This window comes from Aphidius gifuensis, linkage group LG5 (assembly GCF_014905175.1).
Source record: "Aphidius gifuensis isolate YNYX2018 linkage group LG5, ASM1490517v1, whole genome shotgun sequence".
NCBI classification, from domain to species: Eukaryota; Metazoa; Arthropoda; class Insecta; order Hymenoptera; family Braconidae; genus Aphidius; species Aphidius gifuensis.
The window spans coordinates 7,836,294-7,849,782 of record NC_057792.1 but is presented as its reverse complement, the minus strand read 5'-3'; the positions used below and the strand labels follow the sequence as shown (position 1 = coordinate 7,849,782).

Genomic DNA, 13,489 nt, shown 5'->3' with positions numbered 1-13,489 from the left:
CGTTCACTATTCACACCGAGCGTATGCACGGAGCGTATGCAAGGAAGCGCTAGAGTTTTGCGGTCATTTGAAGAAACTTTAGTAACTGAAATTTACTAAAACATTCGTTATTTTCAGTCATTGTGTTTATTTTGTTAATTTAATAATTTTTTCTCAGCCGCAAGAACAAATTACCAATTAATAATAATGAAAGAGAGCGAAAGAACTGGAAAAAACGAATAGCAATAAATAAATAGTAAATTTTAGTTGCTAAAGTTCCTTCAAATGACCGCAAAACGCTAGCGCTTCCTTGCATACGCTCCGTGCATACGCTCGGTGTGAAAAGTGAACGAACACACCTAAATTCTACCTCATTTTTGCATTTGCATACGACTATAGCAGCTTCACATGAAAGCAACAACAAGCGCCTTCATATTTTTCTATCGCGACAAACATTTCTTGTCGGCGAATCGTTATTGCGGGACCCGCAATAACTCCCGCAATACGGGACCAAGAATAGCACTCCTGATATGAACTGCAGCCAGCCGACAAACATTAGGTGTGTTTGTTCACTTTTCACACAGAGCGTATGAACGGAGCGTATGCAAGAAAGCGCTAGAATCGTGTGGTCATTTGAAGAATTTTTAGTAACTAAAATTTACTATTTCTTTATTGTTATTTCTATTTTCCAGTCTTCTCGCATAAAGTGGAACCGGGATAGCTCTTCTTGGCATAATTATCCGCAAGTTATCCCAAGCGACTGGGATAACTATTCTGTGGAAATTCACCCTAATTTTTAAAATAAATGCAAAAAAAAAAGCACCTAATAGCGTAGGACATGAGGGGCTGGATCAGCTATGTTTTAATTATTATTTTTCAAGAATTATTTGTTCGACACTACTGCAGTCCAATTCACAGGGCATTACAATTTAGGGCTTTTTCTTTCTGATTTTGACTTTTGCGCACATAACCAAGGACCGTGGTCCCCTTACAGGAACGCACTCGAACAGCTTTATTCCCACTTAAAATTCTTGTTCATACAGACATACAATTTGTCTATAGGTGCTTTCTTCCAGGTGTTTATTTTTTTTTCTTTTCATTCTTGCGCGTGCGTAGTTGAATGCGCAGTTAGCAAAAAGTTAGTTTGGAACAGCGTAGTACATGAGGGATTGGATCAGCTCTGTTTTAATTCTTATTTTGTAAGAATTATTTGTTCGACGCCAATAGGTGCTTTCTTTTGTGTATTCATTTTTTTTCACTTTAATGCGCATGTCATGCAAACTTGAGGAAGAAACAGTGGCGTCGAATGAATAATTTTAAAAAAATAAGATTTAAAACATGGCTGATCCAGCCCTTCATTCTCTACGCTGTTGCAAACTGACTTCCTGCTCACTGCGCATTCATCTCCGCATGCGCAAAAATGAACAGGAAAAAAAATAAATACACAAAAGAAAGCACCTATTGTTCTCTCCTCAAGTTTGTATGACAGGCGCATGTGCATGATCATGCGCATGGAAGTAAAAAAAAGTAAATACACAAAAGAAAGCACTTAACAGTGGCGTCGAACAAATAATTCTTAAAAAATATAAGAATTAAAACAACACAGCCTATCAGCCCCTCATGTCCTATGCTGTTGCAAACTGACATTTTGCTGACTGCGCATTGAACTCCTCATGCGCGAAAATAAATAGGAAGAAAAATAAAGGGTACGTTCCAAAAATCACTCGAAAGCCCGGAAGTTCAAGATAGTGATTATAGAAAATTTTTGATATTTTGTTGTGGTAGACATGATTTTTTTTCCATGAATTTTAATAGGTGCAAATCAAAAAAATATTATTGTTTAATTATTAATAATAATTATAAAAATACTTTTCACAATTGGAATAAAGCAGTGTCTCCACGCTATAGAAATCTCATGCAAGTTCTTGCAGCAAGATCTATCATCACTAGATAATTACTAGAATTTTGGTCGAAATTAGCCGGTTGTAATCAGTTAGCCGACAATTGACGGGCCGACATAAAACTAATGATTGTAATCGATTGTAATCGATTTGTACTTCAATGTAATGTATTTGTAATTATTTGTAACCCCCCTCATTAATTGTAATTAATTAATCAAAATTCTATGTTGCACTTAGCCGAAAAATTATAAGGAACAGCTGTAAAAATTAATTTATGATTGTATTTTATAGGAAATCATTTGTACATTCCAAATATATATTTGTAATGTTTGTCCGAGGTCAACTTTTTTTTTAATTAATTAAATAAACATTTAATATTAATTGCCTAATTAAAGTTGTACGGCGCATGCGCGTAGATTTTTTTTTCTATAGTGCATGGACAAAATTTTTGAAAATTTTTTGCGCATGTCCGAATAATCCGTTCGGTTCACACGTATACACAATAGGTGCTTTCTTTTGGGTGTTTATTTTTTTTCCTGTTTATTTTCGCGCATGCGCAATTGAATGCGCAGTCAGCAAAAAGTCAGTTTGCAACAGCGTAGGACATTAGGGGCTGGATCAGCCATGTTTTAATTCTTATTTTTGAAAAATTATTTGTTCAACGCCACTGTTTTCTCAACAAGTTTGCATGACAGGCGCATGTGCATGATCATGCGCATTAAAGTGAAAAAAAATAAATACACAAAAGAAAGTACCTAATGAATTTGTGTGCGTTGCCGAATGTTTCCGAGCTCCTACTCGAATAATAATTCGGACATGCACAAAAGATTTTTGTCGAGCAGTATGACTTGTAATGCCCTGCACCCGTATTCACGGGGCAAAATTGTTCTCATTAGGGCTTTTTTTGTCCGCTGATAGCGCTTGACAAAATTTTTTTTATATAGATTTCACATAGAAAAGCTCCACAAACGCCACCATCGGAAAAAAAACGCCTTAATGAGAATATCCTCTGCAGCACCCGTATTCACAGGGCATTACAATTTAGGGCTTTTTTCATCCACCGGTGACGCTCGTGGAGCCTTTATATGTAAAATCTATATAAAAAAAAATTTATAAGCGCCATCAGTGGCAAAAAAAAGCTCTAAATTGTATAAAATTTGCCCTGTGAATACGGGTGCGGTCCAATTCACAGGGCATTACAATTTAGGGCTTTTTTCCTCTACTGGCGGCGCTAGTAGAGCTTTTGTATTAGAGTGGGTATAAGTAGAGTGGTGCCAATAGCCGTCTGGTTTTTGATTGGTCCGCCATTTCCTGCTTTTTGTATGGAGTGGGGAGAAGAGGGAGTTTTGAACAGTTTAGAAGGAAAAGAATTAATTTAATATATAAATTAAGTAAATATATATTTTAAATAAAGAATAATTTATATTTTTAATTATTAAATTATTCTTAAATTAATTATTGAATTATTTATTTAATAATTCAATAAATAACTTAAATAAACACAGCTATATTAATAACTTATTTTAATCATATTCAAATTATATTTATAAAAACTTATTTGAATTTAACTGATATAAATATACCTATATATTCTGATATTATATATATAGTATGGTTATAATTATTAAATTTATATATTATTATAATTTCAATATAAATATGATAGAAATATAGATATTTGAAGAGGCAAAACACTACAGATAAACTGACAAATAATATTTTTATTTTTATTAATTGATTTTAATGTTGTCAATTCCAACCATTTTACATAATTAAAAAAAAATTTACGTTGGTATTGAATACTCAAAATTTATATAAATTAATAATATACTTATATAAATTAATTATATACTTACTGTAATCTATCACTTTTTTAAAATTAAAATCAATTTGTTCATACTGCTTGCATACTTTTATTTACTCTGTGTCACTTTATTTATTACAACAAACATTAATAATATTCATAACCAGACCGCCAGACGCCATGTTTGGTGCAGAGGGCACTAAATGTTTCCGTAAAATATACGTCACTTCTGGGCAGCTTTTCGCTGTTGGCACCACTCTACTTATACCCACTCTATTTTGTATGTGAAATCTATATAAAAAAAATTTGACAAGCGCCATCACCGGCAAAAAAAAGCCCTAAATTGTAAAAAATTTGCCCTGTGAATTGGACTGCTGAATACGGGTACTGTGAATTGGACTGCTGATGCAACATTCGCGCATGCGCATAAAATAACTCGTTATTCTTTTTGCCGGTTTTACTCTATAGGTGCTTTCTTTTGTGTATTTATTTTTTTTCACTTTAATGCGCATGATCATGCACATGCGCATATTATGCAAACATGAGAAGAGAACAGTGGCGTCGAACAAATAATTCTTAAAAAATAAAAATTGAAACATGGCTGATCCAGCCCCTTATGTCCTACGCTGTTGCAAAATGACTATTTGCTGACTACGCATTCAACTGCGCATGCGTGAAAATAAACAGGAAAAAAAATAAACACCCAAAAGAAAGCACCTTATTTGTCAATATTTAATGTTTATCATATTTATGATTTATCAATGCTGTTCCATTATAATGACTAATCATAACATGCAGTCAAGTAAAGGTTATTGTCAAATTGACCAAGTATTGTAGAAAGTTTATTACAAGTGATTTTATTGTTATGAACTATAAATATGAAAAATAGAATACACTGTTGTATTGTTTATTATGTATTTATTCAACTAATTGCAGTAGGTTTTGCAAGCAAGAGTGATTTTAAATGTTCAAAAAACTTCGCAAGTTATAGGTGCAGATTAAATACAAGGACACCTTATAGATTCGTAGCAAACAATAATGAGACTGAAATCAAATTTAAGGGTAATATATAGCTATTTAATTTATTTAATTTAATTTTTTTCAAACTATACATGTAAAAATTGGTATTTACTTGTTCATCATATACACGAATATTTTCATTACTCTTTATTTATTTATTTATTTTAATTTAGTCTTGAAATTATTATTGAAAATCACATGTTCTTAAAAACAGACTAGAAATACCAATTTTGTTCTTTAAAAAATTAATCTCCAGCAAACTTAGTTTGACTTATACATTCTTCATTTTTACTTTTTTTTTTTTTTAATTTTATGTTTATTGTAGGTTGTACAGCCAAAAAAATTTGGTTTATGATTCGCCATGGAGCACGCTTACCAGAACCAAATATACTTTCTGAAACAAAAAATCTTCAGCTACTGCGTGATCAAATATTGACTAAGTGCAATCTTTCTAAATGTAACTTATCAACAGTACAAATTAATAGACTAAAAAATTGGAAAACACAATTTACGGAAGCAAGTCAACCAAGAATGTTGGTTAAAGAAGGAGAACAGGAATTGTTTGGTCTCGGACAAAGATATCAGTCAAGATTTCCAAATCTTATGCCGAAAAAATTCACCAATCAGACAATCAAGGTAAGCAAATTGTCATTATTAAAAACTTGAAAAATTTTTTTAACTAAGTCATTTTAATTGTAGTTAAAATTCACTAACAAGCAGAGAACAGCTGAAAGTGCTCGATATTTTACTATTGGTTTATCTGGTAATAATAGTTTTCAAAAAGTTTGGCTACCAAAACCAGTATCAAAAGATGCAGTTTTACAAGTAAATTTTTTTTTTTTTTTACACTTGTGTTTGCTGTTTGCGGTTGTTTAAATGTTACCGATTTGGAGTATAAAGTATCTATGAAATTTGATATTTCGAGGAATATTAGATACATCGGCTTTTTTTAGTTTAAATTTTTCAACTTTTTAGTTTTCACTGAAAATAGAAAAATTACAATTATAATTATAGTAATAAACATGATACTACTTTGTTAAAAGAAATGTAAAATCTGACATAAATCGGAGGATAAAAACGGTATACAATAATTGATGGTCTACTTGCAACAACACACTACGCGCTCGAAAACTGGTAGAAAAATTGTTCAATGGCCAAGGGACAATATAAATTTTCATAATTCATAGTCTCCCTTGGCCGTTGAACACTACTTTTACCCGTTTCCGATCGAACATAGTGTTGTTGCATGCAGGCCTTCAAATTTATAAAATTAAAATAATTATTTTTTTTTCATTACAGTTTTCTAGTACTTGCGATAGTTGGCTAGATTGGGTAAATAACAACCGAACGGCTTCTGAGCAATATGAAATGTTTGAAAGTAGCACTGTGGTTCGAAAAATGCTTGATGATCTTTCAGCTCGATTGGGAGTTAAAGTAACATTAGGTAATTTTGTTTTTACTGAAACTCAAACTTTTTTTTTTTAATAGGTATGTGATTTAATATTTTTTAGAAACCGCTCGGCTCATTTATGACGTGTGTTCATATGAAACAGCCTGGAATAAAACCAAGTCCGCATGGTGCTTGTTAAAATCATCTGACTATAAAGTAATTATACAAGATAGTTTATTCAATAGAATATACAACTCCTATTTTATTATGTATTTTTTTTTAAATTTATTCTTCATATACGTTTTTGCTCATGCTGCTATTTGCATACTTTTTATTTTAGATATTTGAGTTTATAAAAGATTTGAAGACATACTGGACTGATGGTTATGGATATCCGTTAAATTACGAACAAGCTTGTCCTGTTCTTGTGGATATGTTTACATTTTTTACCGATGAGCGACAAGAATATAAAATATCAGCATATTTTTCACACACTTCAAATATACTAAAAACATTTGCACTCTTAAATATTATAAAAGATGAGTTTCCGCTACGTTATGACACATTTGAAAAATCAAGAAATCGAAATTGGCGAACAAGTTTAATTAATACTTTTGCAACCAATTTTGCGTTTATACTTTACGAGTAATTTGTTTTCTTTTTTTTTTTTTAATATAAAAGTTGATGGTTTTCTTAAAATAAAAAAAAAAAAAATTTATTAATTTCTATGTTTAAGTTGTGATACTGGTCCTGGAATTATCGTGCAACATCAAGAACGAATTCTCAATCTTCCAGGCTGTCCAAAGAATACTCCTTGTCCACTTGATACGATGAAAAATAACTACCCTCTTGTACCTGAAAATTGTAATTTCCAAAAAATGTGTGCACTCGCAAACCCATCTCATGAGTAAATTTCTTTGTTTTTTTTTTTAGTTTTATAAAAGTTAATCATATAAAATAATTATAATATTTTGATAATATATTTTTTTTTCTATAAATGAATTTTGCAATTTGTGAAATAATATCACTATCATTGTTATAAATGTGAACAATCTAGATGATTTAAGCCAGGAGTAATATCAACTTTCATATTTTGTTTAATAATAATATTTATTACCATTGTTATAAGATATTATAAAATTATGTGATAAATTACAACAAAATAGATATATAGTTTTTTTTTTTTTTTTGTCAATATTCATAAACCTGTCAATGATCATCAGAAAATGTACAAATAAATTCTATTTTTTTATATCTCTTGATTCTAATGGTTTTGTTTTTTGGTTCACCATTTAATACACAAAGCACGAGAAGTGAAAAGAGGTATAGAAATTAATAACACATTATATTTATTTTTTTAGTTAGTTCAGACTTTATTTTTTTTATTGGCAACGTAGTGTATAATTCCACTTTTCCAGGACCTTCTTTGGCTAACTGAATTTTAGTTGTGACTCGTGAGTCAGCTCATCACTCAATCAGTCAGCGAATAGCTGAGTTTAGTAATATAATGAGAAAATAATCTGTATTTGAGACAGTAGAAATTAGCAAGTACATACATGGAATCACTTCTTTGAGCAATTTGAATTGAAACTATTACTTATGGATATAAATAAGGAACAGATTATTATCAAAATTTTGTTTCGTAAGGAAAATCTTGAGAAGATATTTTAATTAGTATCCAAGTCGCAAACATTTGTAGTTTTTATACTCCAAAAAAAAAAAAAATGTAGGTAAGTATATATAAAATATATAAAAAAATGACAAAAAAAATAAATAATAAATATATCACAAAACAAAAAATAACTTTGTTTCGCTTTCATCTTAGATTCATTAACTTTTGGGTATGAAAAACGAACCCAAAAGCTTAAAAAAAGAAAATTTTACTCTACTTATTTAGACAATTTATCCTTTGATAACAGCAATTGGTCGAAGTTTGATGCATTTTTTAGAAATACCAGCGCCATCACAAGTATTAACAACATCTGTTACATTTTTATAAGACTCTGGAGCCTCTTCCATGACTAATTTTGGAGATGCAACTCTGATAGAAATTCCCATTTCTTCAAGCTTGTTAAGTACAGCGGTGTAATCGAGATTTCTTCTAGATTTTGCTCTTGAAAATGCTCGACCCTACAATGACATAAATTATAATTTTTATATTGCTTCACAATGGTTGAAATAAATTACAAACAAAAAACCCTTACAGCTCCATGACATGTTGATCCAAATGTCTCTTGCATTCCTTTTTCTGTTCCAGTTAAAACATAACTGCAGGTACCCATTGTACCACCTATAAGTACCGGTTGGCCAGTAAGTTGGTAATCCACTGGAATAAGAGGATGATGAGGTGGAAAAGCTCTTGTTGCACCCTAAAATAAAAAATTAACACATAGTTACATTAAATAATACAAAAAAAATTATCTAATATTAATTATCATAAAATAAAATATGTCAACGAACTTTTCTATGAACCAATAGTGTTTTAGGTCTTCCATCAACCATGTGTTCTTCAACTTTTGCAATGTTATGTGACACATCATAAATAACTTGCATGTCTAAATCATCAGGAGAAACATTAAATTGTTTTGCGAATGCTTGTCGTGTGAGAAATGTCATAGAACTTCTATTGACCCAAGCATAATTTGCAGCAGCAGCCATTGCTTTTAAATAATCTTGTCCTTCTTCAGAATTAATTTGTGCACATGCAAGTTGTCTATCATTAACTTCAATTTTATCTCTTGACATAACTTTTTCCATTCTAACCAGAGCTTCAGTTGCAACCTGATGACCAAAACCACGACTTCCTGAATGTATCATTATACAAACTTGTCCTTTTTCTTCAATTCCCATTTTACACGCTGCTGATTTATTATAAATTTCATCAACAACTTGTATTTCAGCATAATGATTACCAGCACCAAGTGTTCCCAGCTTTAAAAAAACATAATTGATCATTTTATTATTTTTTTCTATGAATAAAAGTATATATTTTGTATATTTGTACCTGAGGTAAGCCTCTTTTTTTAGCTCTTGTTGAGACCTTTGATGAATCGGCAGTTAACATTCTACCATTTTCTTCACAGTGTTCTTTGTCTTCAGCCCAACTGTATCCTTCACGTAATGACCAATCCATACCCATCTCTAAAGCCTCCTCCAAATCTCTTGCTTTCATTGGAATTATACCTTTTGAACCAATTCCAACCGGAATATGATCGAACATACTTTGAGCAATTTTTTCCTTGTATGGCAGAACATCTTTTTCAAATAAATTCGTTCTCAAGAGACGAACACCACAATTTATATCAAAACCAACACCTCCCGGAGAAACAATTGATTTTGGATCGTTCATGTCAAAAGCTGCCATATTCCCTGAAATTGATAGCAATAAAAAAAAATTAACAAAACATTCAGTTCATTGTCAATTCTGTATTCCAGTCTTCTATTAGAATAAAGAAGTTTAAAGAAGTACATTTAAAAATTTACCAATAGCAAATCCATAGCCTGCATGAACATCTGGAAGACCAACTGATCTTCCAACAATTCCCGGAAGAGCTGCTACATTTGCAATTTGTTTTACACCTGGTAAAAAACCACCAACATTTCCAGGGCGACATGATTGTTTTAACTCATCTAACATCAATGATTCTAGTTGCTTGTTAACATAAAAAATACCCTCTACCTGTCAAAAAAAAAGTTGTTTACATTTTATTATGATTGTATTCGATGAACAATATTTCTAATATAAATAAAACAATATTTACCTTCATGTTTGGCTGAAAGCCTTTTTTAATTCTGAAAGAATAATCTGTTAACCTCTCTAGATAGTGAAGCTCATCTTCATATGATCTTACAACCATTGTAAAATAATATAATATTTGAAATATAAAATATTTCAAAAAGTAATTTTTTCGGTCAGCTCCAAAAAAAAAAACAATTACAGGTTTATAAATTTTTTAATATTATATTTTGTTGGAGGTTATTTGTAAACTTGATCTACGTAAATAAATAAATAATATAAATAGTTGTATAAATATGTAGCAGTGTTGGGTAAATAGTCAATTTCTGAGATTTCGTACACCTACAGTAAGATACTGTAAGAAACTGTAGGATAAATACCTCCGACGCCATTTTAAACGTTTTTTAGCACATGTTTAATACTTCATATTAATATCTGGATTAATTATTAAACTGTATTAAACATATTAAAATATATTTCATACAAAATTGATTTCATATTAGAACGTATACGTTTTTTACTGGATGTCATTGCTCCATATTTATCAACGAATGAATAAATTGTGGCTTGAAAAACTTGAATAAAACAAAATGATAAATCGAAAAAAAAAAAAAAAAAGAACTAAAAAAAATCTGTTGTATATGCCGCAAGTGCAATAATGTGAGGTCGATAAAAACAATTGATAATTTTTATTGATCAAACTCTTTATTGAATTATTTTCATGAACTCTTATTGGATTTACAATTAAAATATTATTTTCTATTTTAACAGCTGAATTTTTCCAGTTTAACTTTTTCTTTAAGAATGAACTTCCATTTAAATTAAAAAAAGCCAGATTCTTCTCAAAAATTTATTAAACACAGTCGACAAAAACTAAATTTGATGTTATTTAATGTTAATTATAATAATTATTCAATTATAAGCTGTTTAAAAATCTGCTTTTCATCGATAGAGGTATCGATAATTCGATACTCAAAACTGTATTCGATACAGTATTATACAAATAATAGGTGCGTTCTTTGACTTGCGGGAGCCTGCGGGTATCCCCACCTCTAGCGATCCCTCTTGATACTCTAAAACTTGCGTGAAATTTCGTTATTGCGCTTCCAATTCCACGCAAATCAGAAGAAAAAAGGGAAAAAAGTAGAGAGGATCGTTAAGTGAGAACCTACAATCCCTGTAACGCACCTAATACGTCTGATTGTATGATACTCATAAAATCGTCGAATTACCCAAATACCCATCACTGCCCCACCCTCGCCATGTCTTGGATTCTGGGAAACCCAATGCACCCCGGAATTTGTCTAGTATGGAATGTAGGATACTGATAACAACTGTATTATTACGTGGCTACTGTACGTGGCATATTTCAAAGAAAACATAAAAAAAACATCTAGTCAAGTTTTTTTTCAGCCGGTTTTGAATGAAGAAAAATGTGTCAATTAATAATTCTTGTCAGTGTATAAACAAATCATAATATTTTGATTTTATAACAAAAAAAAAATAAAATTTAAAAAAGGTAAACTGATAATTGTGTGATATAACCTGTAACAAAAAAAAAAAATATAAATTTATACTTATAATAATAAACACAAGAAATCTTTCAATAATTATAATTTATGCTTAAAGAATTAAAAAAATATTAATTTTTAGATAAACAAAATATTGAATGATATGAAGAAAAACATGAAATGGAATATATGGACTTGTTCAATATTGTTGGCAATAAATTTGCTTGGTATTGATAAAGCTGAATGTTTAGAGGTTGTTTATGCAATAAATGCTGGTGGTGATACATTTATTGATAGTCATGGCATTAAATACATGCGTGATCCATTAATGGATAAAGTTGGTACATCATCAGATTATGGAAAACAATTGATAATTGACAGAGTACATCCAATGGATCAAGTACTTTATCAAACTGAGAGATATCATCACTCAACATTTGGATATGATATTCCAGTAACTGAAGACGGAGACTATGTTATGATATTGAAATTTTGTGAAGTTTATTTTAACTCTGCAAATATGAAAGTAAAAATAATTCTAATTTATTTTATATTTTATCTTTCCTTACATAATTCACCAAATTTATTTATAAAATATATATCTTAAAGGTTTTTGACGTTGTTCTAAATGGTGATCACACTGTTGTAACTGAGCTTGATATTTTTGACAAAGTTGGACGTGGAAGATCACATGATGAGTACGTATCATTCACAGTACTGAATGGTAAATTATTTTATAATGATGCAGATTCTGAAATACTTGGTGGTAAAATACGTGTTGAATTTATAAAAGGACATCGAGATAATCCAAAAATTAATGCAATTGCAGTAATAAAAGGATCAATTGATGGTATGGGTTTTTTTTTAATTAATAAAACAATATAAAAAGTTTAATAATATCCTTACTTAATATTATTTAATAATTTAATTTTCTGTTTATAGATGTACCACAATTGGATCCAATTGTTCAGGAACCAGAAGAATATTCAGATCTAACTGAAGAAGAAGAAGAAGTACCAGTTAAAAGTAGACACACAAGTGGACCCAGAACACCAGATCCTTACTCAATTGATGATTCATCAATAATGATACCGGTTTTTGTTGCAATTGGGGCATTTATACCACTTTTATTTTGTCTCTGCAAGTTGTAAAAAGTTCTATGAAATCTGATAACATGATTAGTTTGTTAAAGTTATCATTGAAAAAAAAAAAAAAAAAAAAAACCATCAAACTAAATATCAAAGAAAAAAAAACTGATTGAAATTATTTTTTTTCAATAGTTTCTTTCGCTTGAATAAGCCTTAAAACCAAATTATTATTTTTTGTCAGAATTAACGAGAATTATCGGGTTGTTACTCAATTATTCATCATTATCCAATTTTTACGATTACAATATTGTTTTTATTTTATTTTATATATTTTTATTTATACTCAGCTCATCGGCCTTGATAGAATATCTAAGAAACCACAGCGAAAATACAAAAATAATATATTTGAAAAATATATATATATATTTATATATATATGTTTAAAATATGCACTGAAGTACTTAATCAACACAGTCACTTAAACTTAATGAATATTTATTTTTTTCGTTTTTTCTAAAGATTATATAGTATTTATTATACTTACTGGCTAATAAGAATACAAAGTACTGATTATTTGTAAAAAGATCTGTAATGGATGTGCGTGAGAGTGAATAAAATTAATATTAAAAACTATTGTTACAGTAATAAAAAATTAAAAGAAAATATATTATTTTATAATTATTATATTTTTATTTTAACAAATATTATTTATTTTTTTAGCTAAAAAAAAAACCAAGCAATAAAGCATTTGATAATGTTATCAATTTTGTAAAGATGAAGTACAAGTATTTTAAAAAAAAAATCTGAGTAACATTCGTTGGGGCCAGTAGTCCGCGTTATTGAAAAATGAAAATACTCTGGCTATGAAAAGACGTCGAATTAGTCTTAAAAAACGTGTTTTTCAAAATTTGATCGCCTCTGAGGAAAAACCACTATTTCTTGAAAAAAAATAAGAAATTCCTGTTTTTTTTATTTCTAGAAAAAAAGTTTGAAATAAAAGCGATAGATTTTCACAATGTAAAAAAAAGTAAATTTTCAAATCTTGAGGTTTTGGACAAAA

The 13,489-nt window shown here is 29.7% G+C and overlaps 3 protein-coding genes across 5 annotated transcripts; 2 read left to right on the top strand and 1 right to left on the bottom strand.

The window, feature by feature from the left end:
* The first annotated feature begins 4,341 nt into the window (after window positions 1-4,341).
* On the top strand, window positions 4,342-7,828 carry LOC122857481 (multiple inositol polyphosphate phosphatase 1-like). Of its 3 annotated transcripts, none has more exons than XM_044159665.1 (7): window positions 4,342-4,746; window positions 5,030-5,340; window positions 5,404-5,529; window positions 6,004-6,148; window positions 6,216-6,310; window positions 6,435-6,739; window positions 6,831-7,828. In XM_044159665.1, the coding sequence occupies exons 1-7, from the start codon at window positions 4,563-4,565 to the stop codon at window positions 7,003-7,005; spliced, it is 1,341 nt and encodes a 446-aa protein (XP_044015600.1). In that variant the 5' UTR covers window positions 4,342-4,562; the 3' UTR covers window positions 7,006-7,828. The 3 variants fall into 3 exon arrangements, with proteins under 3 accessions (XP_044015600.1, XP_044015601.1, XP_044015602.1); XM_044159666.1 differs by having other exon boundaries at window positions 4,400-4,746; window positions 6,435-6,633; window positions 6,830-7,828; XM_044159667.1 differs by lacking the exon at window positions 5,404-5,529 and having other exon boundaries at window positions 4,400-4,746.
* LOC122857480 (RNA-splicing ligase RtcB homolog) lies at window positions 7,600-10,260 on the bottom strand. Its single transcript, XM_044159664.1, has 6 exons — window positions 9,856-10,260; window positions 9,578-9,773; window positions 9,099-9,463; window positions 8,555-9,025; window positions 8,299-8,463; window positions 7,600-8,224 (listed from the first exon to the last, which is right to left on the bottom strand). The coding sequence occupies exons 1-6, from the start codon at window positions 9,949-9,951 to the stop codon at window positions 7,997-7,999; spliced, it is 1,521 nt and encodes a 506-aa protein (XP_044015599.1). The 5' UTR covers window positions 9,952-10,260; the 3' UTR covers window positions 7,600-7,996.
* A 787-nt stretch (window positions 10,261-11,047) lies between these two features.
* On the top strand, window positions 11,048-13,092 carry LOC122857478 (malectin-B). Its single transcript, XM_044159663.1, has 4 exons — window positions 11,048-11,349; window positions 11,484-11,867; window positions 11,951-12,191; window positions 12,284-13,092. Exons 2-4 carry the CDS (start codon window positions 11,505-11,507, stop codon window positions 12,490-12,492), a joined length of 813 nt encoding a protein of 270 aa, XP_044015598.1. The 5' UTR covers window positions 11,048-11,349; window positions 11,484-11,504; the 3' UTR covers window positions 12,493-13,092.
* The last annotated feature ends 397 nt before the right edge of the window (window positions 13,093-13,489 follow it).